This window comes from Ranitomeya variabilis, chromosome 1, assembly GCF_051348905.1.
Source record: "Ranitomeya variabilis isolate aRanVar5 chromosome 1, aRanVar5.hap1, whole genome shotgun sequence".
NCBI classification, from domain to species: Eukaryota; Metazoa; Chordata; class Amphibia; order Anura; family Dendrobatidae; genus Ranitomeya; species Ranitomeya variabilis.
The window spans coordinates 853,053,703-853,080,894 of NC_135232.1; the positions used below are offsets into that span (position 1 = coordinate 853,053,703).

At 45.7% G+C, this 27,192-nt stretch overlaps 1 protein-coding gene across 2 annotated transcripts in view; it reads right to left on the reverse strand.

The window, feature by feature from the left end:
* Nucleotides 1–27,192, reverse strand: part of ADAMTS3 (ADAM metallopeptidase with thrombospondin type 1 motif 3) — a 314,479-nt gene that overhangs the window by 14,626 nt on the left and 272,661 nt on the right. For both annotated transcript variants that reach the window (XM_077276828.1, XM_077276837.1), the window contains exons 17-18: nt 21,422–21,585; nt 12,227–12,392 (exon numbers count right to left, since the gene is read on the reverse strand). In XM_077276828.1, coding sequence (XP_077132943.1) covers nt 12,227–12,392; nt 21,422–21,585 — 330 coding nt within the window. The remainder of the gene's footprint in view (nt 1–12,226; nt 12,393–21,421; nt 21,586–27,192) is intronic.

Here is a 27,192-nt window from a genome sequence, read left to right on the forward strand (position 1 = left end):
AAACCACTGTTTGGGCGCACGGCAGGGCTCGGAAGGGAAGGCACGCCATTTGGCTTTTTGAATGGAAAATTAGCTTCAATCATTAGCGGACACCATGTAGCGTTTGGAGAGCCCCTGTGTGCCTAAACATTGGAGCTCCCGCACAATTGACCCCATTTTGGAAACTAGACCTCCCATGGAACTAATCTAGATGTGTGGTGAGCACTTTGAACCCCCAAGTGCTTCACAGAAGTTTATAACGTAGAGCCGTGAAAATAATAAATGTGTTTTCTTTCCTCAAAAATATTTTTTTAGCCCAGAATTTTTTAATTTTCCCAAGGGTAATAGGAGAAATTTGACCCCAAATGTTGTTGACTAGTTTCTCCTGAGTACGCTGATACCCCATATGTGGGGGTAAACCACTGTTTGGGCACGTGCTGGGGCTCGGAAGGGAAGTAGTGACGATTTGGAATGCAGACTTTGATGGAATGGTCTGCGGGCATCATGTTACGTTTGCAGAGCCCCTGATGTGCCTAAACAGTAGTAACACCCCACAAGTGACCCCTTTTTGGAAACTAGACCCCCCAAGGAACTTATCTAGATGTGTGGTGAGCACGTTCAACCCCCAAGTGCTTCACAGAAGTTTACAACGCAGAGCCGTGAAAATAAAAAATCATTTTTCTTTCCTCAAAAAAGATGTTTTAGCAAGCAATGTTTTATTTTCACAAGGGTAACAGGAGAAATTGGACCCCAATATTTGTTGCCCAGTTTGTTGTGAGTACGCTGATACCCCATATGTGGGGGTAAACCACTGTTTGGGCGCACGTCAGGGCTCGGAAGGGAAGTAGTGACATTTGAAATGCAGACTTTGATGGAATGGTCTGCGGGCGTCACATTGCATTTGCAGAGCCCCTGATGTGCGTAAACAGTAGAAACACCCCACAAGTGACCCCTTTTTGGAAACTAGACCCCCCAAGGAACTTATCTAGATGTGTGGTGAGCACTTTCAAACCCCAAGTGCTTCACAGAAGTTTATAACGCAGAGCCGTGAAAATAAAAAATAATTGTTCTTTCCTCAAAAATTATGTTTTAGCAAGTCATTTTTTATTTTCGCAAGGGTAACAGGAGAAATTGGACCCCAATAGTTGTTGCCCAGTTTGACCTGAGTACGCTTGTACCCCATATGTGGGGGTAAACCACTGTTTGGGCGCACGTCGGGGCTTGGAAGGGAGGGAGCACCATTTGAGTTTTTGAACGCAAGATTGGCTGGAATCAATGGTGGCGCCATGTTGCGTTTGGAGACCCCTGATGTGCCTAAACAGTGGAAACCCCTCAATTCTAACTTCAACACTAACCCCAACACACCCCTAACCCTAATCCCAACTGTAGCCATAAACCTAATCACAACCCTAACCAGAACACACCCCTAACCACAACCCTAACCCCAACATACCCGTAATCCTAATCCCAACCCTAACCCTAATCCTAACCCTAATCCCAACCCTTACCCTAATCCCAACCCTAACCACAACTGTAACCCCAACACACCCCTAACCCTATCTGTAACCCTAACCACAAGCCTAATCTTAACCCTATTTCCAACCCTAGCCCTAATTCCAACCCTAAATCTAATTCCAACCCTAACCCTAAGGCTATGTGCCCACGTTGCAGATTCGTGTGAGATTTTTCCGCACCATTTTTGAAAAATCCGCAGGTAAAAGGCACTGCGTTTTACCTGCGGATTTACAGCGGATTTACAGTGTTTTTTTGTGCGGATTTCACCTGCGGATTCCTATTGAGGAACAGGTGTAAAACGCTGCGGAATCCGCACAAAATTGACATGCTGTGGAAAATACAACACAGCATTTCCGCACGGTATTTTCCGCACCATGGGCACAGTGGATTTGGTTTTCCATAGGTGTACATGGTACTGTAAACCTGATGGAAAACTGCTATGAATTCGCGGCCAATCCGCTGCGGATCCGCAGCCAATCCGCTGCGGATCCGCGGCCAATCCGCTGCGGATTCGCGGCCAATCCGCTGCGGATCCGCAGCCAAATCCGCACTGTGTGCACATGCCCTAACCCTAACCCTACCCCTAACCCTAGTTCTAACCCTAACCCTAGTGGAAAAAGAAAAAAAAATATTTTCTTTTTTTTTATTATTGTCCCTACCTATGGGGGTGATAAAGGGGGGGTCATTTACTATTTTTTTTATTTTGATCACTGTGATAGATTATATCGCAGTTATCAAAATATACCTGGAACGAATCTGCCGGCCGGCAGATTCGGTGGGCGCACTGCGCATGCGCCCGCCATTTTGGAAGATGGCGGCGCCCATGGAGAAGACGGACGGATGCCCGGAGGCTCGGTAAGTATGAGGGGGGGGATCTGAGCATGGGGGGTGGATCGGAGGACGGGGGGGTGGCATCGGAGCACGGGGGAGCAGGCAGGAGGACGGGGGAGCGGACAGGACGACTTAGGGGGGCGGACCACATAACGGAGGACTGGGGAGGAGATCGGTGGATGTGGGGGGGACAGATTAGGTTTTCCAGCCATGGCCGATGATATTGCAGCATCGGCCATGGCTGGATTGTAATATTTCACCAGTTTTTTAGGTGAAATATTACAAATCGCTCTGATTGGCAGTTTCACTTTCAACAGCCAATCAGAGCGATCGTAGCCACGGGGGGGTGAAGCCACCCCCCCTAGGCTGAAGTACCACTCCCCCTGTCCCTGCAGATCAGGTGAAATTGGAGTTAACCCTTTCACCCGATCTGCAGGGACGCGATCATTCCATGACGCCACATAGGCGTCATGGGTCGGATTGGCACGGGTTTTCATGACGCCTACGTGGCGTCAAAGGTCGGGAAGGGATTAATAAGTGGGATTTCTTGCCTTATAAATGGGGTTGGGACCTTCAGTTGTGTTGAGCAGAAGTCTGGTGGATACACAGCTGATAGTCCTACTGAATAGACTGTTAGAATTTGTATTATGGCAAGAAAAAAGCAGCTAAGTAAAGAAAAAACGAATGGCCATCATTACATTAAGAAATGAAGGTCAGTCTGTCCGAAAAATTGGGAAAACTTTGAAAGTGTCCTCAAGTCCAGTTGCAAAAACCATCAAGCGCTACAAAGAAACTGGCTCACATGAGGACCGCCCCAGGAAAGGAAGACCAAGAGTCACCTCTGCTTCAGAGGATAAGTTTATCCGAGTCACCAGCCTCAGAAATCGCAGGTTAACAGCAGCTCAGATTACAGACCAGGTCAATGCCACACAGAGTTCTAGCAGCAGACACATCTCTACAACAACTGTTAAGAGAAGACTTTGTGCAGCAGGCCTTCATGGTAAAATAGCTGCTAGGAAACTACTGCTAAGGACAGGCAAAAAGCAGAAGAGACTTGTTGGGGTTAAGAAAACAAGGAATGGACATTAGACCAGTGGAAATCTGTGCTTCAGTCTGATGAGTCCAAATTTGAGATCTTTGGTTCCAACCATGTCTTTGTGCGACGCAGAAAAGGTGAATGGATGGACTCTACATGCCTGGTTCCCACCGTGACGCATGGAGGAGGTGTGATGGTGTGGGGGTGCTTTGCTGGTCATGCTGTTGGGGATTCATTCAAAACTGAAGGCATACTGAACCAGCATGGCTACCACATCATCTTGCAGTGGCATGCTTTTCCATCCGGTTTGCGTTTAGTTGGACCATCATTTATTTTTCAACAGGACAATGACCCAAAACACACCTCCAGGCTGTGCAATGGCTATTTGACCAAAAAGGAGAGTGATGGGGTGCTACTCCAGATGACCTGGCCTCCACAGTCACCAGACCTGAACCCAATCAAGATGGTTTGGGGTGAGCTGGACAGCAGAGTGAAGGCAAAAGGCCAACAAGTGATAACCATCTCTGGGAACTCCTTCAAGATTGTTGGAAGACCGTTTCCGGTGACTACCTCTTGAAGCTCATCAAGAGAATGCCAAGAGTGTGCAAAGCAGTCATCAAAGCAAAAGATGGCTACTTTGAAGAACCTAGAATATAAGACATATTTTCAGTTGTTTCAAACATTTTTGTTAAGTATATAATTCCACATGTGTTAATTCATAGTTTTGATGCCTTCAGTGTGAATTTACAATTTTCATAGTCATGAAAATACAGAAAAATCTTTAAATGAGAAGGTGTGTCCAAACTTTTGGACTGTACTGTACATATAGTGAGGTCCTATGCACCATTGTATGGGTGCCATGGTATAAACTGAAGCTAATATTACATAATATGGATGTGTGCAATAACCAATTGCGGTGCATATTGAGCTTACAATATACTGACTTTATGTGGAGAATTCTTATTAAGATTAAAGACAGATAACCAGTTGATTAATATCCATTCAGCCAATCTCACTTAAGGCAATCAGCAATTGCCTCAAACTACGGTAATCATAAAACTGTTCATTCTCCATTCAGTATGTGCTCAAATGTATGGGCAAAAATGTAATACATGGGTAGACGGTGTTGCCAGAGTGGGGGATGCTCTTTTCAGAAGTTCTTCATTTTGTCACTCAAGTGTTCCCTCTTTATCTATAATTACCAGAAAGGAACTCTGAATGGGACGACACTAGTGTTGATTGAGCAGTGAAATGCTTGACTGCTCGATAATAATAATCTCTTTATTTATATAGCGCCAACATATTCCGCAGTGTTTTACAGTTTTTTGCACATATTATCATCGCTGTCCCGGATGGGGCTCACAATCGAAACCCTATCAGTATGTCTTTGGAATGTGGGAGGAAATCGGAGTACCCGGAGGAAACCCATGCAAACACGGGAAAAACATAAAAACTCCTTGCAGATGTTGTCCTTGGTGGGATTTCAACCCAGGACTCCAGCGCTGCAAGGTACTAGAACGTTGGACGTTCTCGACTCGAGTAGCGATCATAATGGAAGTGAATGGCAAACTTGCGCATTTTTCCAATGGATGTAAAGATTCTCTCTCTCTGCACCCATTCAGATAATTTACTTACAGGGATCCTAGCACTCGAGCATCATGTGATACTTGGCACTGCTCGCTACTTAAGTGAGCACCCCAATGCTCGATCGAGTATCGAGCAGTGCCGAGCATGCTCGACCATCACTAGACAACACATTAAAGTGATCTGTTTCCTCTGCTGTATACTAATGATGCGCTCCATATGTATAGTAAGTGTTAATAGCTGTGTTCACTCAGTATACAGTTCAGTGAATGGCAGTGTATACTTTTGGTCATCAATATCACATCGGTGGAGGTCCAACACCCAGCACTACTATTGATCACCTGTTGTTTTCATCACACTGCTTAAGAGCTATTTCAGGGTACTGCAGTTCAATTCCAATTCAAGTGAATGCAGGATGAGTAGTAGTAACAAGGGGCAGTCCCTAAATCGTGTGTGGTGCCTAGCAGTTCCAGCTCTGTGTGCTGCTTACATCTGGCCACCACTGGCTCAAATTATATCGCATCGGTGAGGGTGGCGGTCATCAATATGCTCAATCAGGGGGGCGTGGCCTAGCTGCAGATGGAGTAGGTCACACAGAGTGGGAGCTCCATGTCCAGGAACCCTAAAGCGGCTCATATCCTCTTCCCGGCGGACTCTCTGTCTCCTATAATACCGGCATCGCTCCCTGGTGCGGCGGTGAGTGTATGGGGAAATCCAGAGCCGGTGCACGCGACCCGTCCAGGCGGATTATAGATTTCAAAAATAATAATAAAACAGTGGCGCAAAGTGTCACAATTGTAAAAAATCCTGCAGCGAAACCAACAATTCCCCACGAAAAAAATTGTAAAATAAAAGAAATATTATACATATATACACATAGCGTGTATAAAGGTTCGCGCTGGAAAAAACAAGTGTATCCACTAGAAGGCTGTCTGTATGAAGAGTCTGTCACACACAAATGAAAGTCTAATATAACAGTCCCAATCAAGCTGCTGCGTGACCATAGAAATACTTGTAACTCACCCACTGCAATAAGGGTAACACACAGCGGCTAGTGATCCTGTCCTGCTGCAGCAGGTGTCCGTCCAAAAGAATCTTCTAGTGTAGTAAGTCCAGTAGTGAATCCAGTAGTAAATCGAAGCTTCTGACTGCCCCGGCCGAAAGCAGTCACAGTTCACCGGGTAACGAGTCAAGGCGGTGGTCCAGCTAAACCGACGCCGCGTGTGAAGCGAACAGTGCGCACAGCGACGGTGCAGGACCTGTGTGACGTGACACTCACGTGACCGCCGCTAGAGTCCGGTGATAAGTACGGAATGCGGTGAGGACCTCTATCCTACGCGTTTCGGAGACACCTGTCTCCTTCATCAGGGATGGTCCTCACCCCACAAAGAGTCCCTTTATAACATCTCCCGCAATCCGCTTCATTATTGGAATCCAAAAAGTTCAACTCCAGCATTAAGACCTCTTGGTGCAGTGGTGTCCAATGCGAAGATCCATTTCGTCTCAGCTCTGGACATGGCCTTAATGTAGTTGCCACCTCTCCATTGTTTATGCACCACCGCAATACCTGTAACCTCCATGTCCTTTATTTGTCCCCCATGATGGTGTATAAAATGTTTCGAAAGTGGATGACCCATGAATTATAGATGATTATAGATTTCTTTGCAGCCTCCCCTCGGCTGCTGCAGGATCCCAAGATGGCGCCGTCCTCACCCAGAGCTTCCCGCTCCTCGCAACGCAACGCTCAGGCGTCGCTTTCGGGCGCTTCTTCACTCTCTGGTGGTGCGGTTTCCGACGCTGCAGCGTCATATTCTCCTGACGCCCCGGTAACTGCTGCTTTACTTAAGGATTTGCTTGGGGATCTCAGGACCTCCATTCAGGAAGACATCCGCACCATGCTGGCAGAACTGAAAGGAGAGGTAGTGGAGCTGGGGAACCGTACGGATCGTCTGGAGCGCAAGATGGTGGAGCTGATCTCCTCTCATAATGAATTATGGGACGCTCAGGAGTCACTGCAAGACCTGCTCACTAAAACCCACGCTAAGACTATGGATTTAGAAGATACATCCAGAAGGAACAATGTTAAGCTTAGAGGCATTGGAGAATCTATCCTTCCGGGAGACTTGAAAGCTTTCTTGCAGGATTTTGTTGCGGCTGCTCTCCCTCACTTTGCCTCAAAGGACATTATAATTGATCGTATACACCGGATCCCTAAGCCGACTGGTCTGGGGCCTTCGGTGCCAAGAGATGTGCTCGCCCGCATACACTTCTACGAAATGAAAGATAACTTTCTCCAAGCTCTGAGGAAGAATCCTGCTCTGCCTGAAAGATTTGCATCCATCACCGTCTTCCCGGACCTATCTCCAGGCACCTTGGCTCTCCGTAAAGCTTTTGGACCCTACACGGCTGCTCTCAGGGAAAAAGGCATTCCATATTGCTGGGGATTTCCCACTAAGCTTCTCATCCGCAAAGATGGATCCATCACCACCTGCCTGACCCCGTCCCACATGGCGTCTGCATTAGCTGGATGGGGCCTGCCGGCTCCTGGTTCCCCAATCTCGAAGGGCCCCTCTGGGTCTGGGAGTGGCCATAATCCCAAGGCCCGTGTTGCATCGGACTGGGAGGTCGCTTGAAGAATATTACAACTTTTGGTTCCTGGCTATTTCCCGCACTATTTGGGTATTTTCCTTTTTTTTTATTCCTCTCTTGAGGTTTGCTTTTTTTTTTTTTTTTTTGTCTCCATATGCTGTTTTGGTCTCCTTGTGGGAGTATTTGCAGCATTTCAATTTTTTGCCCCATAGGTGAACTGTTTTTTTCTGATTTTCACCTTCTGGATTCAGGATTTGCCTGGATGGACCTTGATGTCCTAATCTTCGTGTTGTATGTTCTGTTTATCCTTCCCTCCCCCTTCCCACCCTCCCGGTTCCCCCCACACATGTTCTGGTCTGCAGCTCTCTTGTTGTTTCTTTTTGTGCATATTTCATTGGTGCTCAATATGTGCTAAGTTTATTTATACTGTTTTACCATGAGTGTTTCGTTGTATTCCATTAATGTAAATGGTCTCAACTCCCCGGGCAAGAGGTCGATTGTCTGGAGGCATCTGAGTAAATCTCGTCGGGACATTATATGTCTTCAAGAAACACACTTATTGGAATGTGACAATGCTAGAATGTACTCAGGTCTATATCCACATCAATTCTTTGCAAATGGTCCGTCAAAGAAGGCGGGAGTAGCGATTTTCTTTAGCAAAGCCAATGCCTTCCAACTGATCCGTTCCATTGTGGATCTGATGGGTAGGTTCATTGTGGTCATTTGTCTGATTAATAATGCCCCCTATACCATTGCGTCAGTTTATGCCCCTAATGCCGGTCAACTAAAATTTTTGGAGGGTTTTTTTCATACTTTACAGGACATCCAACATGGTCACAAACTGATTGCTGGGGATTTTAATGTGCCAATGTCTAAGGTGTTGGATTGCTCTACCGCTTCCCTGTCAAGGAAGGAGGCGGGGCCGCTAATCAACTCATTTAAGCTACATGACATATGGAGGTATCTGCATTGTGGCGAGAGAGATTACACGTTCATGTCTCCCAGACACGGTTCCTATAGTAGGATTGACTATGCATTTCGGCAGATATTGGTAGTATCACGTGGTCAGATCATGCCCCGGTGTCTCTTACTTTGAGGGACCCTCTTGCTATTAGACCTCCCGCACACTGGCGTCTCAATACTCATCTTCTCACTGATCAACTAAATTCCCAGTTTATAGAGAGAGCCTTACAAGAGTTCTTCTCCTCTAATGATACGCCGGATGTGCGGGATGATACCCTTTGGTTTGCTCACAAGGCGGTTGCTAGGGGTTGCTTTATTAAAATGGCTGCAACAGCTAAGAGGAAATATAACTCGACCCTTCAGTCAGCCCTGAATGAACTAGCTCGTCTTGAGTCTGTCCATAAGATGTCCCCTAGCCCGGCGCTCTTTTCTGATCTTTCTAAAACTCGCATGCATGTTCGTCAATTACTTCTGCATAAAGCTGAGAATACCATGAGGAAAACCAAGGCCAGATTCTATGCAATGGGTGATCGGGCGGGTGCTGTTCTTGCTAGGCGGGTCAGGAGGAGAGAGGCTCAATCCAAGATTCCATTCCTGCTTGGGTCTGATGGCTCCCGTGTCCACAATCCCATCCATATTGCTGAGGAGTTTGCTTTGTACTACTCCTCTCTCTATGATCTTAGTTCTGACCCGGGGGTCCCTCAGCCCTCGCCGGAGCTAATTATGGCGTTCTTGGAGAGAGCTAATCTTCCCTCGGTTAATGCGGAGCAGCTTTCCTTTCTGAATTCTCCTATTGTTGAGTCTGAGCTTTCCCAAATTGTCAGGGACTCTAATAAATGCTCCTCTCCAGGCCCGGACGGTTTCCCTTTTCTTTACTATGCACAATTTCTCTCTGTCCTCTCCCCTTTTCTCCTTCGCTTATTTAACAACTGGGCGTCTGTTGGTAGCATCAGAGCGGAGGGGTTGGAGGCCTCCATCGCGACCCTCCCTAAACCGGGTAAGCCCACAACGTCTCCGGGAAATTTTCGCCCCATAGCCCTCCTGAATTGCGACGTTAAAATCTATGCTAAAATTTGGGCCAATAGATTGATAGCGGTGCTCCCTAGCCTTATACACCCTGACCAAGTTGGGTTTGTCCCTGGTAGGCAGACCAGAGATGGCACAAGACGACTGATTGATCTCCTAGATGTGGTGGAGAGGGAGGGTCTCCCCAGTGTATTCCTGTCTCTTGATGCCGAAAAGGCATTTGACAGGGTGCACTGGGGATATATCGAGCTCACGCTCGAGAGGTTTGGACTTACAGGACTGATTTCCAGGGCCATTATGGCTTTCTACTCTAATCCCTGAGCGTCGGTTTGCTCGGGCGGCTTTAAATCTCGGACATTCCCGATTTTAAATGGGACCCGTCAGGGCTGTCCCCTCTCCCCCCTTATTTTTGCTCTAATCATGGAGCCTATGGCTGCCTTAATTAGACAGTGCCCTGATATTAAGGGGGTGCGAGTTGGGGAGACTGAACATAAAATTGGACTTTACGCTGACGACGTAGTGTTGACTTGTACCTCGGCCTTAAATTCACTGAACGCAATCACCTCAATTTTATCCCAATTTTCTGTGGTATCATATTATAAACTTAATTTGACTAAATCCATTATTTTCCCCCTTTTTCTTCCGGCTGATCTCCAAATTCAAATTCAATCTAAATTTGCGTTTATTTGGGCCCCTATGGGGTTTTCGTACCTGGGCGTCCGGATAACTAGGTTGGATAGCATCGTTCGTTCTAATTGCGAGGAAACTATCGCTGAAATTAGGAGGGGGATAGACCAAATATTGAGCTCCTCACTCTCGTGGATGGCCCGTATACAATCCGTTAAAATGCTATTTCTCCCCAAAATTATCTATTTATTTCGGTGTCTTCCCCTCTCCATACATTCCAAATTTATCTCGGCTTTCCAATCGATCATAGATCGGTTTATTTGGAATAACAAGCCACACAGGATTAAGCGCCAAATAATGTCCCTTCCATACTCTATAGGTGGTTTGGGTGCTCCCTCGATCCAGTCTTATTATAGAGCGGCAATCTTGGAGCCTCTTTAGCTTTGGTGGGAGGGGAACTCACAGTTACCCTGGGTGCTCATTGAATCTCATTTCGCCCCCAGAAATTCTCTCAAACTACTTCTGGAGCTTTGGTTGCTCCAGGTCTTTCCTAGTGGCCCTACTCTCCGCTCTATCAAGACTGCCTCTAAAATGTGGATGTCAGTTTGCTCCTCCCAATTCCTATTTATGTATTACTATGTCTCCCTACAGGCCCTGGAATGTGCTATTGGACACACCTCTCTCCTCCTGGGAGGCGCGGGGGGTTCACAGGGTGGCTAACCTTTTTGACTCGGATGGCTTATTGTCATTTGAGGTCCTTGCGGGTAGATTTTCTCTCTCTGGCAGAGATTTTTTTCAATATCTACAACTCCACAGTTTTCTCAGGTCACGTCGGCTCTTCGGTGTCCCCCCGCCTCTCTCGGAGGACTCAGCACACCGGTTCTTTAGACCGGCCACTTTAGTACCCCATGGCGTCTCTATTATCTATAAGTCCCTTGTATCCCATGATATTCCTGCTAAGCTTCCTTTTATGATTTCCTGGGAGTCCTCTCTTGGTTTTGATGCACCTCTAGAGAACTGGTACTTTGCGATAGTGCACCCCTCTAAATATTCCTCGTGTATAGGCCACTTGGAGCAGTCCAAAAAGATCCAGCTGCAATGGTATCTAACCCCTGCTCGCTTGGCCAGGTTTGGTCCCTCTTTTTCCCCTCTCTGCTGGAGGGGGTGCGGGGCTATTGGTTCCGGTTCTCATATCTGGTGGTCCTGTCCGCGGATTCAGGTCTTCTGGCGTCAAGTTGAGAATCTGATCGCGGAGGTCATCCAGGTTCCTTTTGTTTTATCCGGGTGCCTGGCTGTTTTAGGTGTCTCCCTCGCGGGATTCCCCTCCCCTCTCCGTCCTATAATCTCTAATATTCTGATCGCTGCTAGACAATGTATAGCGAGTCATTGGAAATCTTCAGATATTCCATCTATGGCTATTTTGATTTCCAAGATTAACCTTCATTTTACCTATGAAGCAATTATGGCACAGAGCCTCTCCAAGAAAAATAAAGTGCTCTCCTGGTGGGATCCTTGGGTTTCCTCGGTCCACGTACCTCCGTCCGCCCTTGCTCTCATTTAGTAACTTTTGTAAGCTGTGATTTGTGCTATGGTTAATTCTGTATTTCTATGTTGGAATTGCTGTGATTCTGAACATTGTGTATTCTTCCCCCTTCCCCCTTGTTCCTTTTTCCTCTTTGTTTCCCCTGCGGGGGATATTATATGTACTTATTGCTTTATTGCTAATAAAAAGTTAATTGGTTAAAAAAAATATGCTCAATCAGCAATTGTCCAGTTAATGAAAAATGATGGTCTCTCTAAATATTAGATCAATGGACTTCTGAATTTCATTCCCCTGCATATTGGCTGCTTGAAGAAGCCTCAATACATCACGTGATTGAGACAAAGCTGCAATACCAAGCCCTGCATCCATTAACACTACAGAAGAGCAGCGGCCCACTTCAAATAGCTGATCTGCAGAAGGGCCAAGAGTCAGCTCCCCGCCAATAAAATATTGCTGACCTATTCCAAGGAGGGACCATCATTTTTGAAGGACTGGAAAACTCTTAAATGGCAACTTTTCCATACAGCACTTACCTCCACCACAGGGTTTGGAGCATGGAGACCAACTTTTTAACGCCCACTCGTAAGTATCAAGTTCTTCCTGCAGAACGTTGTTATTGTTTATTGAAGGCAAAGAGTCTTCATGAATTATGTATTTATATGTCAGGCTGGATTTTGTGTCATTCTCTTGAGGTATAACCTTTAGGAGGCATAACATGGAGACAGTGTTACATTTTTGTACAAAACACCATGAAATGCTGTGTTCTGACAGGGCAAAGGAATCAGGACATTTTGCATAAGAAGAACAAAACAATTCAGCTGCCAAATACTTTCTGTCAGCCAAGTAAACATTTTCTGTGACTTTTCCTGGTGTTTTACTTCAATAATATTAATGTGGTCTTGACTGTTAATGAACTGAAGAAACAGATCATTAGATCCATCGTTTTACATTCGCCTTTCAGAGCTCTTGGCAGTCAATAAACATTTAAGAAAAATAAATCAGACAAATGCTAGCAGATGGGATTTTCATTTGAGTGTTTGTCCCACTCTATGGCGTCCATTGTGCATACAATAAAGGGAACTTGAGCATAACAAGTTAAATGAGCAGCTTTATGTTTTATCATCAGATGTGTTAAAAGTGGTTACAATCTAAACATCATGAAAAAAAATACACCACACAAATCCCATAATTAAACTTGTGCACTTTTATCCCTACACCACAATCTCTAGTGAGAGATAAGGCCTCTTTCACACTTCCGTCTTTCTTTTTCCATCACAATGCGTCGTTTTGTGAAAAAAACGAATCCAGCAAATGTTTCTGCAGGATCTGTTTTTTTCTCATAGACTTGTATTAGCGACGGATTGTGACGGATGGCTATCCGTTTCATCCGACGTGCACTGGATCCGTTGGAAAACTGCTGTCCGCGAGCGGAGAAAACGTTCAGAGGAACGTTTTTTCTGCATGTCGGAAAATCGCTCAGCGACGGGTTCCGCGCTGCCCGTCGTTAGCTATAATGGAAGCCTATGGACCCAGGATCCGTCGCTGACTGTGAAAATCAGGAATCCAGCGATGGGTTCTGTCTTTTGAAACTGAGCATGCATGGAAGAATTTCCTGTCAGGGAAATTCTCTCTCGCTTGTTCTCTCTCTCTTTCTACTATTGATGCTGCCTATGCAGCATCAATAGTAACAAGATATAATGTTAAAAATAATTAAAAAAATAAAAAAATCGCAATATTCTTACCTTCCGGCGTCCCGTGCAGCGTTACCGATACTCGCGATGCTCCCGGCAGCTAGCGTTCCAATGGATGCATTGCGAAATGACCCGATGACATCGCAATCTCGCGAGACCGCTACATCATCAGAGGTCATTGCATGCAAGGCATTACTGGGAACGCTAGCTGCCGGGAGCCGGAAGGTAAGAATATTGCGGTTGTTTATTATTTTTAAACCTGGGTTGTGTTGTGTATGCATTTTCGCAGCGGAAAACCGCTGCGAAGACGCATACACAACAGGTGCACATAGCCTCGACGGGTCCGTCAGAAAAATGGGCCCAGTGCACCAGTTTTTTACAATCTGCACAGGATCCGTCATTTCAACATTTTGACTGATCCTGTGCAGATTGTAAAAACGGAAGTGTGAAAGAAGCCTAAGACTTTAGGAAGACAATAGTAAATTCAACTGCAGCATTAGTTTACAGTTAGAAGCATTTCATATTAGCTCTCGTTCAGAAAAAGAGAGTAAGGGGCATGTGTTGTGTATGTATAGTATTTGTATGCGTGGTGTGTAAATGTGTGTGGAGTGTACTGTGTTCTGCGTGTGTTCTTTGCATGGGGTTGATGCAGTGTTGTGTGGTTTGTGCATGTGTAGTATTTTGTGTATTGTGTGTGTTTTGTGTGTGGTGTGTGTGATGTGTTTAAGGATGCATGTGTCGTGTGTATGTGTAGTATTTGTATGTTTGTGGTGTGTATTGTGTGCTGTGTGTTGTTTGTATGGGGTTGATGGATGTGTTATGTGTGTTTAGTGTTTGTATGCGTGTTGTGTTTATTGTGCTGTGTGATGTGTGTGCTGTGTGTGGTGAGTATGTGTTGTGTGCATGGTGTGCATGTTGGGTATATGATGTTCGTGTTGTGTGTGTCAATATGTTGTATTGAATATTATTTACAGCATATAGATATAGGAGAGATGATTCTGTTAGCTGGTGTAGGTTTGTGATTGTTATAAGAGTTTCAATGTATCTTTTTTACTACATCATATTTTTGGCACTGCGCTGTGGTTTTAAGTTTTCATCACAGACTGCACAACGCTCCTGTTCTTAAAATCGCCGCTGATGGATGAGCATGTGACCAAATCCGTCAGCTTCCTCATATTTAAACACTGCCGATGGGAAAGATGTTTTTAATTGGAGGAGGCTGCTGGTGGAGGAGCATGTGACCAGATCAATACATTTTGAGAACAGGACTGCTGTGTAATCTGTGAAGAAGGCTGTACTAATAAGCAGGAGTTTCAAATAATCATGTCCCAAGCACATTAAAGGGGCTTTCCACTACTAGGACAACCCCTTCTTGATCAAAATGTTTGAGGCAGATAAAGTAATAAAGCCTACACACGCCGTTCCCGTGGTGTTGACACTCTGTCTCCCGGCGCTCGCATGCGGATGCTGTGACACATGGCGAAGGCACCCAATCAGTGCCAGTGTCACTCTCCCTGCCTCCTGTCAAATTGAGGAGGAAGAGGAAGTCTGAGATCAGCTGCAGCCCGGACTTCCTCTTCATGTTCAATTTGTCCGAAGACAGGGACAGTGACGCCAGCGCTGATTGGGCGCCAGCATCACATTTAACTGTGTCAAGTGAGCCCTGGGAGACAGAGTGTTGACACCGGGAGAGTGGCACCGGCGGTGGAGGTGAGTATAAGTTTTTATTTTCTGAAGGCCAAGCAAGGAGTACGAGAAGAAGTTGTCCAAGTAGTGGACAACTTCTTTAACTCTCCAAAATGGAGTTTTGTACTGGTCTTGTGGTGTTAAACAGACTTAGCTCTAAAGAGTAGTCAATCCATAGGATGCAGTACTGGCAGCAATCCAGAATCAGCTCTGAAAGCAGATTTTATGGACCCCATTACTTTCTACTTTAAAACTTGAGAAAGTGCAACCAAAACCATGGATTAAATCTTGTATGCAGTACTATTTATTTTTACAATTATTAGAAAACAGGGATTTTTGTGGACTCACCATAAAATCCTTTTCTCAGAGACACTCATTGGGGGACACAGGACCATGGGTGTATGCTGCTGCCCCTAGGAGGCTGACACTAAGCGAATACAAAAAAAGTTAGCTCCTCCTCTGCAGTATATACCCTCATGCTGGCTCCACAAGGACCAGTTCAGTGCAAAAGCAGTAGGAGAACACAAAATAAATCTAATACAAGGTACAACATGTGTAAAAAAAGACCCAAACATCAAACAGAGCCATCAGGCCAAAGGGCGGGTGATGTGTCTGTGTCCCCAATGAGTGTCTTGGAGAAAAGGATTTTACGGTGAGTACACAAAAATCCCTGTTTCTCTTTCACCTCATTGGGGGACACAGGACCATGGGACATCCAAAAGCAGTTCCTGGGTGGGAAATTGACCCAATGGAATAAGCCACAAATACCAACTGTCTACAGGTGTGCTACCGCCGCCTGCAGAATTTTTCTGCCCAGACTTGCCTCTGCTGAGGCCTGAGTGTGGACATTGTAACGTTTTGAAAATGTATGGAGGCTAGACCAGGTTGTAGCATTGCAAACCTGCTTTGCCAATGCCTGGTGCCGAAGGGCCCAAGAGGTGCCCACTGACCGCGTGGAGTGTGCTCTGATCCCTGCTGGAATAGGCTTGCCTCTGACGTGGTAAGATTCCTCAATCGCCGAACGAATCCACCTGGCTATTGTTGACTTTGAAGCAGCAAATCCCTTCTTGTGACCATAGGGGGAGCATGAACAGCATGTCCGTCTGGTGAAAGGGTGCTGTCCTTGACACATATCTTCTGAGAGCACTTACTAGATCCAAAGTGTGAAGGGCCTTTTCCACCCGGTGTACTGGTGCCGGACAAAACGAGGACAAAACAATGTCCTCGTTAATGTGAAAAGAGGAGACGACCTTTGGGAGAAACAAAGGGGCTGGCCTTAGAACCACTTTATCCAGGTGAAAAAAACGGGGCTTGGCAGGAAAGAGCAGCCAACTCCGAAACCCGCCTGATAGACGTTACCGCGACAAGTAAAACAACCTTACATGAGAGGTAAGTTAACGAGACATCCTGTAGTGGCTCGAAGGGAGATTCCTGTAGAACACCTAGGATCAGGCTAAGGTCCCAGGTGTCCAAGGGAGCTCTATAGGGCAGTACTACAAGGAAGACCCCCTAAATGAAAGTCTTCACCTGCAGATTGATGCAATCCTGCACTGAAATAAGACGGACAAGGCTGAGATCTGTCCTTTCAGGGAACTTGGCGCTAGACCCAAGTCCATGCTGGTTTGAAGAAACTCTATAATGTTAGGAATGGAAAAAATGAGTGGAGGATGACCGCAGTCTCTGCACCACACAAAAAAGAACTTCCAAGTGCGGTGATAGAGCGCTAATCATCGTGGTAACTACATCCCAGGAGAACCCGGCCAGGGTCAGGACCCAGGATTCAATGACCAAGCTGTTAAACACAGAGCCCCTGAGTTCTGATGGTAGATCGGACCCTGGGAAAGTAGGTCCAGTCTATCCGGTAGCCGCCAGGGGACATTGGCAACTAGTTGCATTAGCTCTGCATACCATGCCCGACAAGGCCAGTCTGGGGTGACTAGGATTACTGGGACCCCTTCCGATTTGACCTTCTGGATGACTTTCGGAAGCAGCGGCAATGGTGGAAATGCGTATGGTAGCTGGAACTGATTCTATGGAAGGACCAAGGCATCCACGCTAATAATGGCCTTTGGGTCTCAGGATCGAGCGACAAACTCGGGCACCTTGGTGTTTAACCTGGAGGCCACCAGATCCTCATCCGGGGTTCCCCAGCAGTGACAAAACTGCTGAAGAACCTCTGGATGGAGAGACCATTCCCCGATGAAAGACCCTGCTGGCTGAGAAAGTCCGCTGCCCAGTTCTCTATGCCTGGTATGTGAACTGCTGAGATCACTGAATGGTTTTTCTCTGCCCAGCAGAGGACGTGTTCTACTTTGCGCATGGTCGCTCTACTGCGGGTGGCCCCTTGATGATTGATATAAGCCACGGCCTTGACATTGTCTGACTGAATTCAGACTGGGCGCCCGCCATAAAGCCCACCGAATTGCCCGAATTTATAGGAGATTGATTGGAAGGCGTGACTCCCAAGGCGACCAGCGCCCCTGAGCCGTGTGGTGATGGAAAACAGCTCCCCAGCCGAGGAGACTGGCGTCGGTAGTGACCACCTGCCATTGATCCAGGGAGAAGCATTTCCCCTGAAGGAGGGAAGAATTCAGCGTCCACCACCTGAGTGCCTGCCTGACCCGGGTGGACAGACAGCATGGGCAGTCGAGAGAAAACGGCCTCTTATCCCAGGTTGCCAGCAGCGCATGCTGCAAGGGGCGGAGGTGAAACTGGACAAACGGAACAGCTTCCATTTTTCATAGGACCCTCATGCCGAATTGGATGGAACGAGGAATTGGCCAACGGAGTGCCTGAACTTCCAGATGAGTGGCTAGGACCTTGTCTTGAGGGAGAATCACCAACCCTTGGGAGGTGTCCAAGATCATTCCTAAGAAGGAAATTTTCTGAGCTGGGACAGGAGAAGACTTGCTCAAGTTTATGAGCCACCCCAGGCAGTGTATCCAACATGATGCGGACGCATTCTTTGCAAGCCTGAAAAGACGATCCCTTGATCAGGACATCGTCTAAGTATGGCAAGATGACCATGCCCCGAGAATGCAGAATGGACATGACAGCCGCCATGACTTTTGTGAACACCCTGGGAGTTTTGGCTAGTCCGAAGGGCAGGGCTGCAAACTGAAAGTGTAGCCCACGGACAGCAAAACGCAGGAACCTTTGATGAGAGGGAAAAATGGGAATATGAAGACAGGCGTCTTGGATGTCGATAGACGCCAAGAACTCACCCCTTTCCATCAAAGAGATGACAGAGCAGAGGGACTCCATCTTTAGGTCCAGAATGGGCCTTACAGTTCCGTCCTTTTTTGGAACCACAAACAGGTTTGAGTAGAACCCCTGGAATCTTTTGTTTTTCAGCACAGGAATGATAACCCTGTTGACTCGATGACCTGAAAAAAGGATTGGGCGTGTGCCTCCACTTTGGGGGTACGGGAAAGAAAAAACATTTTGGGGGTGGGAGCAAAACTCTATTTTGTATCCAGAAGACACCAGATCTCTGACCCATGCTTCGGAAATTACGCGGAGCCAGACGTTGCGAAACCAGAGCAGGCGACCGCCCACTCTGCTGGTGTCGACCGGAAAGAGTCTCAAGTCATTTGGTTGAAAATCTGTGGGACCTGGATCCCTTAGATCTGGACTGGTTGGGATTGTTCTTCCACAATGGGTTGGTTTTGTAAGAGACTTGACGATCTCTGTCCTCCTGAGCGGGGCGGTCCGAGCCAGAGGGATTGGGATGAGGTGGCCCACCCGGGGCTGCGAAAGGGCCGAAAGCGCATCTGTGTCTGGCGACGAAAGGGTTGCCTAACCTTATGTTGGGGGAGGATGTTACTTTTTCCGCCTGTGGTGTCTGAGATAAGCTGGTCGACCTTCTCACCAAATAACTGGCCGCTTTGGTAAGGCAGACAAGTTAGGGACTTTTATGAAGTAGAGTCTGCTCGCCATGTCCTGAGCCACATTGCTTTCCTAATAGAAATAGCATTTGCAGCCGCATGCGCCATGCAGTTAGCCACGTCCAGGGATGCATTAACCAAAAAGTCCCCATCCAAAGTGATTTGATCAGCAAGATCAGCAGCCTCCGGTGGAAGGTCAGTACCCTGCAAAGCTCTGTTTAGAGACTCCGCCCAGGATACCATGGCCTTAGCCACCATGTTGCAGTGAAGGAGGGGGACAGCGCTGAGCCCAACACCTCGAAGACTAAGCAAGCAAGGCTCTCTATTAGGTGATCTGTGGGATCCTTGATGGAGGATCCGTTAGGTAAAGACAGCAGGGTTTTGGAGGCCAAACGCGATACGGGTGGATCCACTGGGGGGATTCTGCCCAGTTTTTGCGAAGATCTGAAGCAATAGGGTATCTCTCTTCAAGTGCCTTCTGGCCTGAAAAATGCTTGTCTGGCCATTCCCTATGCTGCTTCACTATGTCCTCGAACTCAGGGTGACTGCCGAACATCCTATGGGAACATTTGGCCTGTTTAAAGGACACTTTGTGGCCTGTGGTAAGAGTGGATTCCTCATCAATCCCTAGGGTTTGATTGACAGCCTCAATGAGACTATCAACTGTCTCCTGATAACCAGGCGCATCTAGATTGAGGGGCCCATCAGAATCGTAGTCTGAGTGCTGCTCGCTACCAACCTCTGGTGAGAGGGAGCAAAAGATGGAGCTCATGGGTGCCGAGGCACCGGAGGGCCCGGGAGACGCAGTATGGAATAGTTTTCTGGCTGCCTGTGCATGCTTTGAGTGAGAGCGGCCCCTGCAGGCCGATGGATCCTGCGAGATGGAGGATCTCTCTGAGACAGGCGAGCTGTCCTTACCCCTGTCGGGGGCCTGAAGAGACTCAATTGCTGTAGCCAGTGATGCCATAGCATGCGACAGAGACGAGGCCCATTCAGAAAGTCCAGGTACACGGGGATCAGAGGGCTCCTGAGCGCTTTCGGGATCGCAGGCTTCGCATAATTGCTCATTCTGGAAGGAAAGCAGAGTGACAGGAGGTACATGATACGAAAAATACCATATGGGACTTGTTGGATCTTCTTGACATGCTGTACCCCTGGCTAATACCTTGTTAATATGGGCTATATACTGCTGGGAGGCTGCTATAGTGCCATAGTACTAAGTGCCAGCGCAGCCTATTCTGATATAGGGCTGCAGCGCTTACCCCAGGTCCTGTACCCGTGAACGTCCTGGAACTGCGGAGATCGTGTGAGATCTGCGGCTGGTCGGTGGTGCCCTCATCCAGATTCAAAAAAGGCGCCTCTCTGAGAAGCGCTGGGCAAGTGGACGGGGCCACCGGAAATACGCGTTTGCAGGCAGGGCTGCCGGAAAAACGCGTGCTAGGGGGGCGGAGCTACCAGCCTGCAGCCTAGTACAGGCCAAAGCCGGGAAGTAAAGTTACAGCGCCAGCACGACGCCAATGTGAAGCAGCTGGATAGGAACGCAATGCTGCAGGATTACTCCCAGCACCCCTTCTTCATATAATCACTCCATGAAGATCCAGGTTAGAGGCGAGGGGGCTGTAATATGGGTGGTGCAGGTACCCTCAATCCATCCTCCTTTGTAAGGGATGAGGACCGTCCGCATCCTTCCATCACCACAGTAGAAAACATTGGTGATGCAGTGGGGGCTGCACAGACTAAATCTGTGCCTCTGTACAGCCTAGGATTTCACTACCTTAGGGTGGACAGGGCTGTGTTCGGCAAAATGTCCCACGTCGCAGGAGAGGATTCGTGGAGGCGACACTTCACGTACTCGCCTGTTGTTGGTTTGGGGAGATCGGACCCTTTCAATAGGGTCTGTCGCCCCACCTTGTCTTCGTAGACAGACAGAAAAGAAAAAAAAGGTGGTCTGAAAAAGCAGACCAGTGTGCCTCCTACAGACACTAAGCATGAACTGATCCTTGTGGAGCCAGCATGAGGGTATATACTGCAGAGGAGGAGCTAACTTTTTTCGTATTCACTTAGTGTCAGCCTCCTAGTGGCTGCAGCATACACCCATGGTCCTGTGTCCCCAATGAGGTGAAGGAGAAATACAAATTTTGCTTTTGAACAAGAATACTAAACATATCCCAGATTTCATCATCCTCACTTTCCAGCCTGTACTTGATTCAGAAGACAAAAGACTAAAGTTCAACATGATAATGTTATATAGGTAGTAAAAAATTGTATGTGCATCTAGTTGAACCATGGGATGGGAGAGGATGTGGATGAAGGGAAGGTGTGAGGCTAGTTGTCAGATGGACAATCATTCAATAAATTGTTGACTATTACTCCTTACTTTACCAACAAAATCAATAGACTACTCTGCCAACTCCTGCATGTAAGTATTGGGAGGTCAAAATAAAAGGGAACTGCTATTACTTACCAGCACCACAATAGGATCATGCAATGGCCCATCAGTGTGTACAGTCTCAATGTCATCTTCAATTATGTACTCCCATTCAACACCGAGATCTATGAAGGACCGAGACTTGGCGTCTTCACCTTTTCCATTCAGAATATAATGTCCTGTTGCCTGGTTTTTAATGGCTTATAGAAGGAAACATTTATTTAATTGTGCGCAACAAAAAAACAGTCACATAAATTACTAGACCCATGAGGTACAGCCCTAGAGAATTGTTATATGTGTCATGCCATGCCATAAACACATAAATGCTATCCAAAGCAAGATAGCATTATGTTTTACACATAATACAAGTAAGGAACACATACCTAGGAGTGTATATGTTTATGGGCAAAGAAATCAACAATATTACAAAATGAAAACACACACACACACATATATATATATATATATATATATATACTGTATATATATATATATATATATATATACACTGTATATATACTATATATATATATACACTGTATATATACAGTATATATATATATATATATATAGTTATGAATAATAATAATAATAATAATAATAATTTTTAAATTATATGTTATAATTATTTGTCTAGCTTTGCGAAAATGCATTCTTTCTCTTGCGCAGAATCTTTGATACAAGAGACAATAACAAGCAATCCTCAAATAACCACTAACTATAGGGCTATGTTCACTTGCAGTGTTTCGCCCACAGTACCTTTTCCTAAAGTTTTATTCATCAAAATGTTTCAATAAAGCCGCAAAAAGTTTGTTGTGTTTTTTGCAGCGTATTTTCACTTTCACGATGCTTTCTATAGTTGCAAAGAATGCTGCAAACGCCATAAAAATGCTGAAAGGTGCTTCTCACAAAATTAGAATATCAACAAAAAGTTAATTTATTTGTTCTTCAATACAAAAAGTGAAACTCATATATTATATAGAGTCATTACTAGTGTTGAGCATTCCGATACCGCAAGTATCAGGTATCGGCCGATATTTGCTGTATCGGAATTCCGATACCGAGATCCGATATTTTTGTGGTATCGGGTATCGGTATCGAAACAACATTAATGTGTAAAATAAAGAATTAAAATAAAAAATATTGCTATACTCACCTCTCCGACGCAGCCTGGACCTCACCGAGGGAACCGGCAGCGTTGTTTGCTTAAAATTCGCGCGTTTCCTTCCTTACGTGAAGTCCCGGCTTGTGATTGGTCGCGTGCCGCCCATGTGGCCGCGACGCGACCAATCACAGCAAGCCGTGACGTAATTTCAGGTCCTTCAGGATTTTAAAATTACGTTCCGGCTTTGTGATTGGTCGCGTCGCGGTCACATGGGCGACGCGACCAATCACAAGCCATGACGTCACGGGAGGCTGGACACGCGCGCATTTTAAAATGTAAAAAATGTATCTTCAGTAAATGCACTAAGTACTTGGTGGGGACTACTTTTGCATAAATTACTTCATCAATGCGGCGTGGCATGGAGGCGATCAGCCTGTGGCACTGCTGAGGTGTTATGGAAGCCCAGGCTGCTTTGATAGTAGCCTTCAGCTCATCTGCATTGTTGGGTCTGGTGTCTCTCATCCTCTTCACAATACCCCATAGATTCTCTATGGGGTTAAGGTCAGCTGAGTTTGCTGGCCAATCAAGCACAGTGATAATGTTGTCTTTATACCAGGTATTGATACTTTTGGCAGTGTGGACAGGTGCCAAGTTTTGCTGGAGAATGAAATTTCCATCTCCAAGAAGCTTGTCGGCAGAGGGAAGTATGAAGTGCTCTAAGATTTCCTGGTAGACGGCTGACTTTGGTCTTGATAAAACACAGTGGACCTACACCAGCAGATGACATGGCTCCCCAAACCACCACTGATTGTGGAAACTTCACACTAGACCTCAAGCAGCTTGGTGTTGTCTATTGGTCATGAGTGGCTTGACACAAGGAATACGACACTTGTAGCCCATGTCCTGGATACATCTGTGTGTGGTGGCTCTTGAAGCAATGACTCCAGAAGCAGTCCACTCCTTGTGAATCTCCTCCAAATTTTCTTAACAATCCTTTCAAGGCTGCGGCTATCCCGGTTGCTTGTGCACCTTTTTCTAGCACACTTTTTCCTTCCACTTAATTTTCCATTAATATGCTTGGATATTGCACTCTGTGAACAACCAGCTTCTTTAGCAATGACCTTTTGTGGCTTATCCTCCTTGTGGAGTGTGTCAATGACTGCCTTCTAGACATCTGTCAAGTCAGCAGTCTTCACAATGATTGTGGAGCCTGCTGAAACAGACTAATGGACCTTTTTAAATGCTAGGAAGCCTTTGCAGGTGTTTTTGTTAATTATTCTAATTTACTGAGATAAGGACTTTTAGGTTTTCATTGACTGCAAGCCATAATCATCAAGATAGTCAGAAATAAATACTTGGAATAGATCACTGTATTTGTAATGACTCTATATAATATATAAGTTTCACTTTTTGTATTGAAGAACTTAAGTAAATTAACTTTTTGATGACATTCTAATTTTGTGCGAAGCACCTGTATGTGTCATACGTAATCTCAGGTATCTGATGATTCTTTTTCTGTAAAACTCACGCCTCAAGGGGGCAGCAAAGCCCTTTTCAGGTCTTAAGATTAGCGAGACTTGGTGAAGTTAACAAGCTGTACTTTGGCTGCCATTTCTCTGGTAAAGAAAGTTGCAGTCACAGTAAGCTGGCACTCAATTATGTGTCCTCAGATGCCTCAGAAACACTATAGCAGAAAGTGTTAGGAAACCCTTAAATGGCTTATTAGTCACAAGCATTAGATTTGAATCATTATTTTTTTGACTGGGGGCTGATTATGTTTTCTGCACATACATATTTTCATAGCACCACACAATGTACACAGCATTTTGTCCTTGACCAAATTCAAAACGCTTGCTTACATCATTTCCATCTCCTCACCTAAATGTCCTAGCATATACATTATTCATAACACTGTGAAGAGATACGTTCTGTGCCTGAGCTCAAAATATCAGATTAAGATTTCATGAAAATGAATGATGTTCCCATTTGCCTACATAAAATGCTCTTCAGTCCCAGATGACATGGGTCATTTTCCAGCAACGTAATGTCTTGTTGGCAGAAAATCTGAAAAGCATTTCAATTTGCTTAATTTGGGGATTGCATTACAATAGTTAGATCCAGAAATGTTTTGATAGTGACACAAGTTTTTGCTTTTACCTAAATATATTCTATTTAAGATACATTAAATGATAATTAAAATGGGAGCAAGGTGCAAACACTTAGGGTTCATATCTATTACTGTAAAAAAACGGTCCGATATCGGTCGAGTAGGACGAGTGTCATGCAAGTTTCATGCGATTTTCTTGAAAGTACTATGCGATTTTTAGCACCTTGCATCCAAACCGAATGATATCCTATCTACATGCGAATGTGATCCGGTTGCAATGTGATTTCAGCATGAGCTTTTACACAGAGCAATTCTCAATGTCATTTAAAGAAATATTCTTCAATATATATATATACTGTATATATATTTATATATATATGTGTGTGTGTGTGTGTGTGTGTGTGTATAAATGTGTATATGTGTATATATTGTAAGATAGTGCTTACAGCTTGTGTTGGGGACACTCGCTTAGCAAAGGGATTCAGTCACACAGGCACGATTTTCTCCATTAAACAGTCCATGTGGTTTATTTACACGTCATAAACCGCCATGTTACACATCACACACATAGTTCATAGTACACGGCTTCCTTTATTTGACAGACACTACACCCGCCAGTCCTCTTCTGACTTGTTCCCGGGGTTGTCCGTGCGCCGTATCAATGTCTCTACTTACATAGCATTACACGACATTAGACTGCAGTCTCTAAACATGTTGCACCTCACTTCGTCCAGTTACCGTGGGAGACCACACAGTTCATTAACTTCCATGTAACATCATAGGCACTAGCTGTCTGTTCCACTGGAAGATACTCATCTGCCCATAACCCCCTTTATCTGGAGTTATCTTACAGGTAAGGTAACTCCACACGCTGACTCCTCATTAGTCCTCTCTCCCATGGAAGCTGCCTAACTGGGATCACCATCCTGGACAATGCCTTGCTCACCAGGTCACACGACAGTTCCAGACCCACAGAAGGACGGTAGCTTCCCCAACACAGTAGCCATCATAGGCTCTGCAGGACCATGGCCTCACCCCGTGACCTTCAGGAATCCAGTCCTACTCTCAGGACCTTGCAACACAGAGGCCATCCAGGTCCACGGCCTCTCAGTGTGCTATTCAGGTCATCCGTCCTAATCCCAGGACCACACAACACACTGGCCTTTAGGTACACTGCCTCTCCGTGTGCTATTCAGGGATCCAACACACAGGACCTCCCAACACACAGGTCTTCAGGTCCATACACTCTGAACACAGACCATGCGACCCAAACCATGGTCACATTATGTACCTGCAGCCATCCCCATAGGTGGGAGGTGTGTGTGGTTAGTCAGACCCGCCCAGCTCTCCAACTAGCCCTGCAAGCCTCCCTTATTATAAACACACACCCTACACAAACACTTGTGGGACTACAGGTCCCAGAACAACATTACTGGCTTACAGTGCAGAGAATCTCCTTTGTGACACATACCGGCAATTCACAATGACGCCGGTCATCGTCTCATTATCATAGTTTTACCTGCGATTGCCATGCACTCCCATGGCCTCAGTACGCCTCTGTGAGTATTCTGAGAACATACAGCGCCCCCCAGCTGTAACAGGGGTCACTGCCTCACAATATACAGGGTGGTCCAAAAGTAGGTGGACAGTATGTGTAATAGGGTTATGAAGGGGGAGATTTATCAAACATGGTGTAAAGTGAAACTGACTGAGTTGCCCTTAGCAACCAATCAGATTCCACTTTTCATTCTTCACAGACTCTTTGGAAATTGAAAGGTGGAATCTGATTGGTTGCTAAGGGCAACTGAGTCAGTTTCACTTTACATGTTATGTTTGATAAATCTCCCCCTTCATAACCCTATTACACATACTGTCAACCTACTTTTGGACCACTATATATATATATATATATATATATATATATATATATATATATATATATACAGTCAGTGGGTACAGAAAGTATTCAGACCCCTTTAAATTTTTCACTCTTTGTTTTATTGCAGCCATTTGGTAAATTCCAAAAAGTTCATTTTTTTCTCAATAATGTAGACTCTGCACCCAATTTTGACTGAAAAAAAAGAAATGTAGTAATTTTTGCAAATTTATTAAAAAAGAAAAACTGAAATATTACATGGTCATAAGTATTCAGACCCTTTGCTCAGTATTGAGTAGAAGCACCCTTTTGAGCTAGTACAGCCATGAGTCTTCTTGGGAATGATGCATCAAGATTTTCACACCTGGATTTGGGGATCCTCTGCCATTCAGAGGTTAGCCTAGGGCCTTTTGTTCCAGAGAAGAAATTACTTAATGGTCCAGCACACTAAGACATTTTGGACAACTGTATGCTTCCACTTTGTGAGAACAGTTTCACGAAGGCCCTTTTCTGTTTCTCATGACTGTGCCCCAGTGCACAACCCAATGTCCATAAAGGCATGGTTGGGTGAGTTTAGTGTGAGCCCTGACCTCAACTCCACCAAACACTTTTAGGATGAAGTTGAACTGTGAATTGTGAGCCAGGCCCTCTCAACAGTGTCTGACCTCACAAATGCTCTTCTGGATGTATGGCCAAAAATTTCCTCAAACACAGTCCAG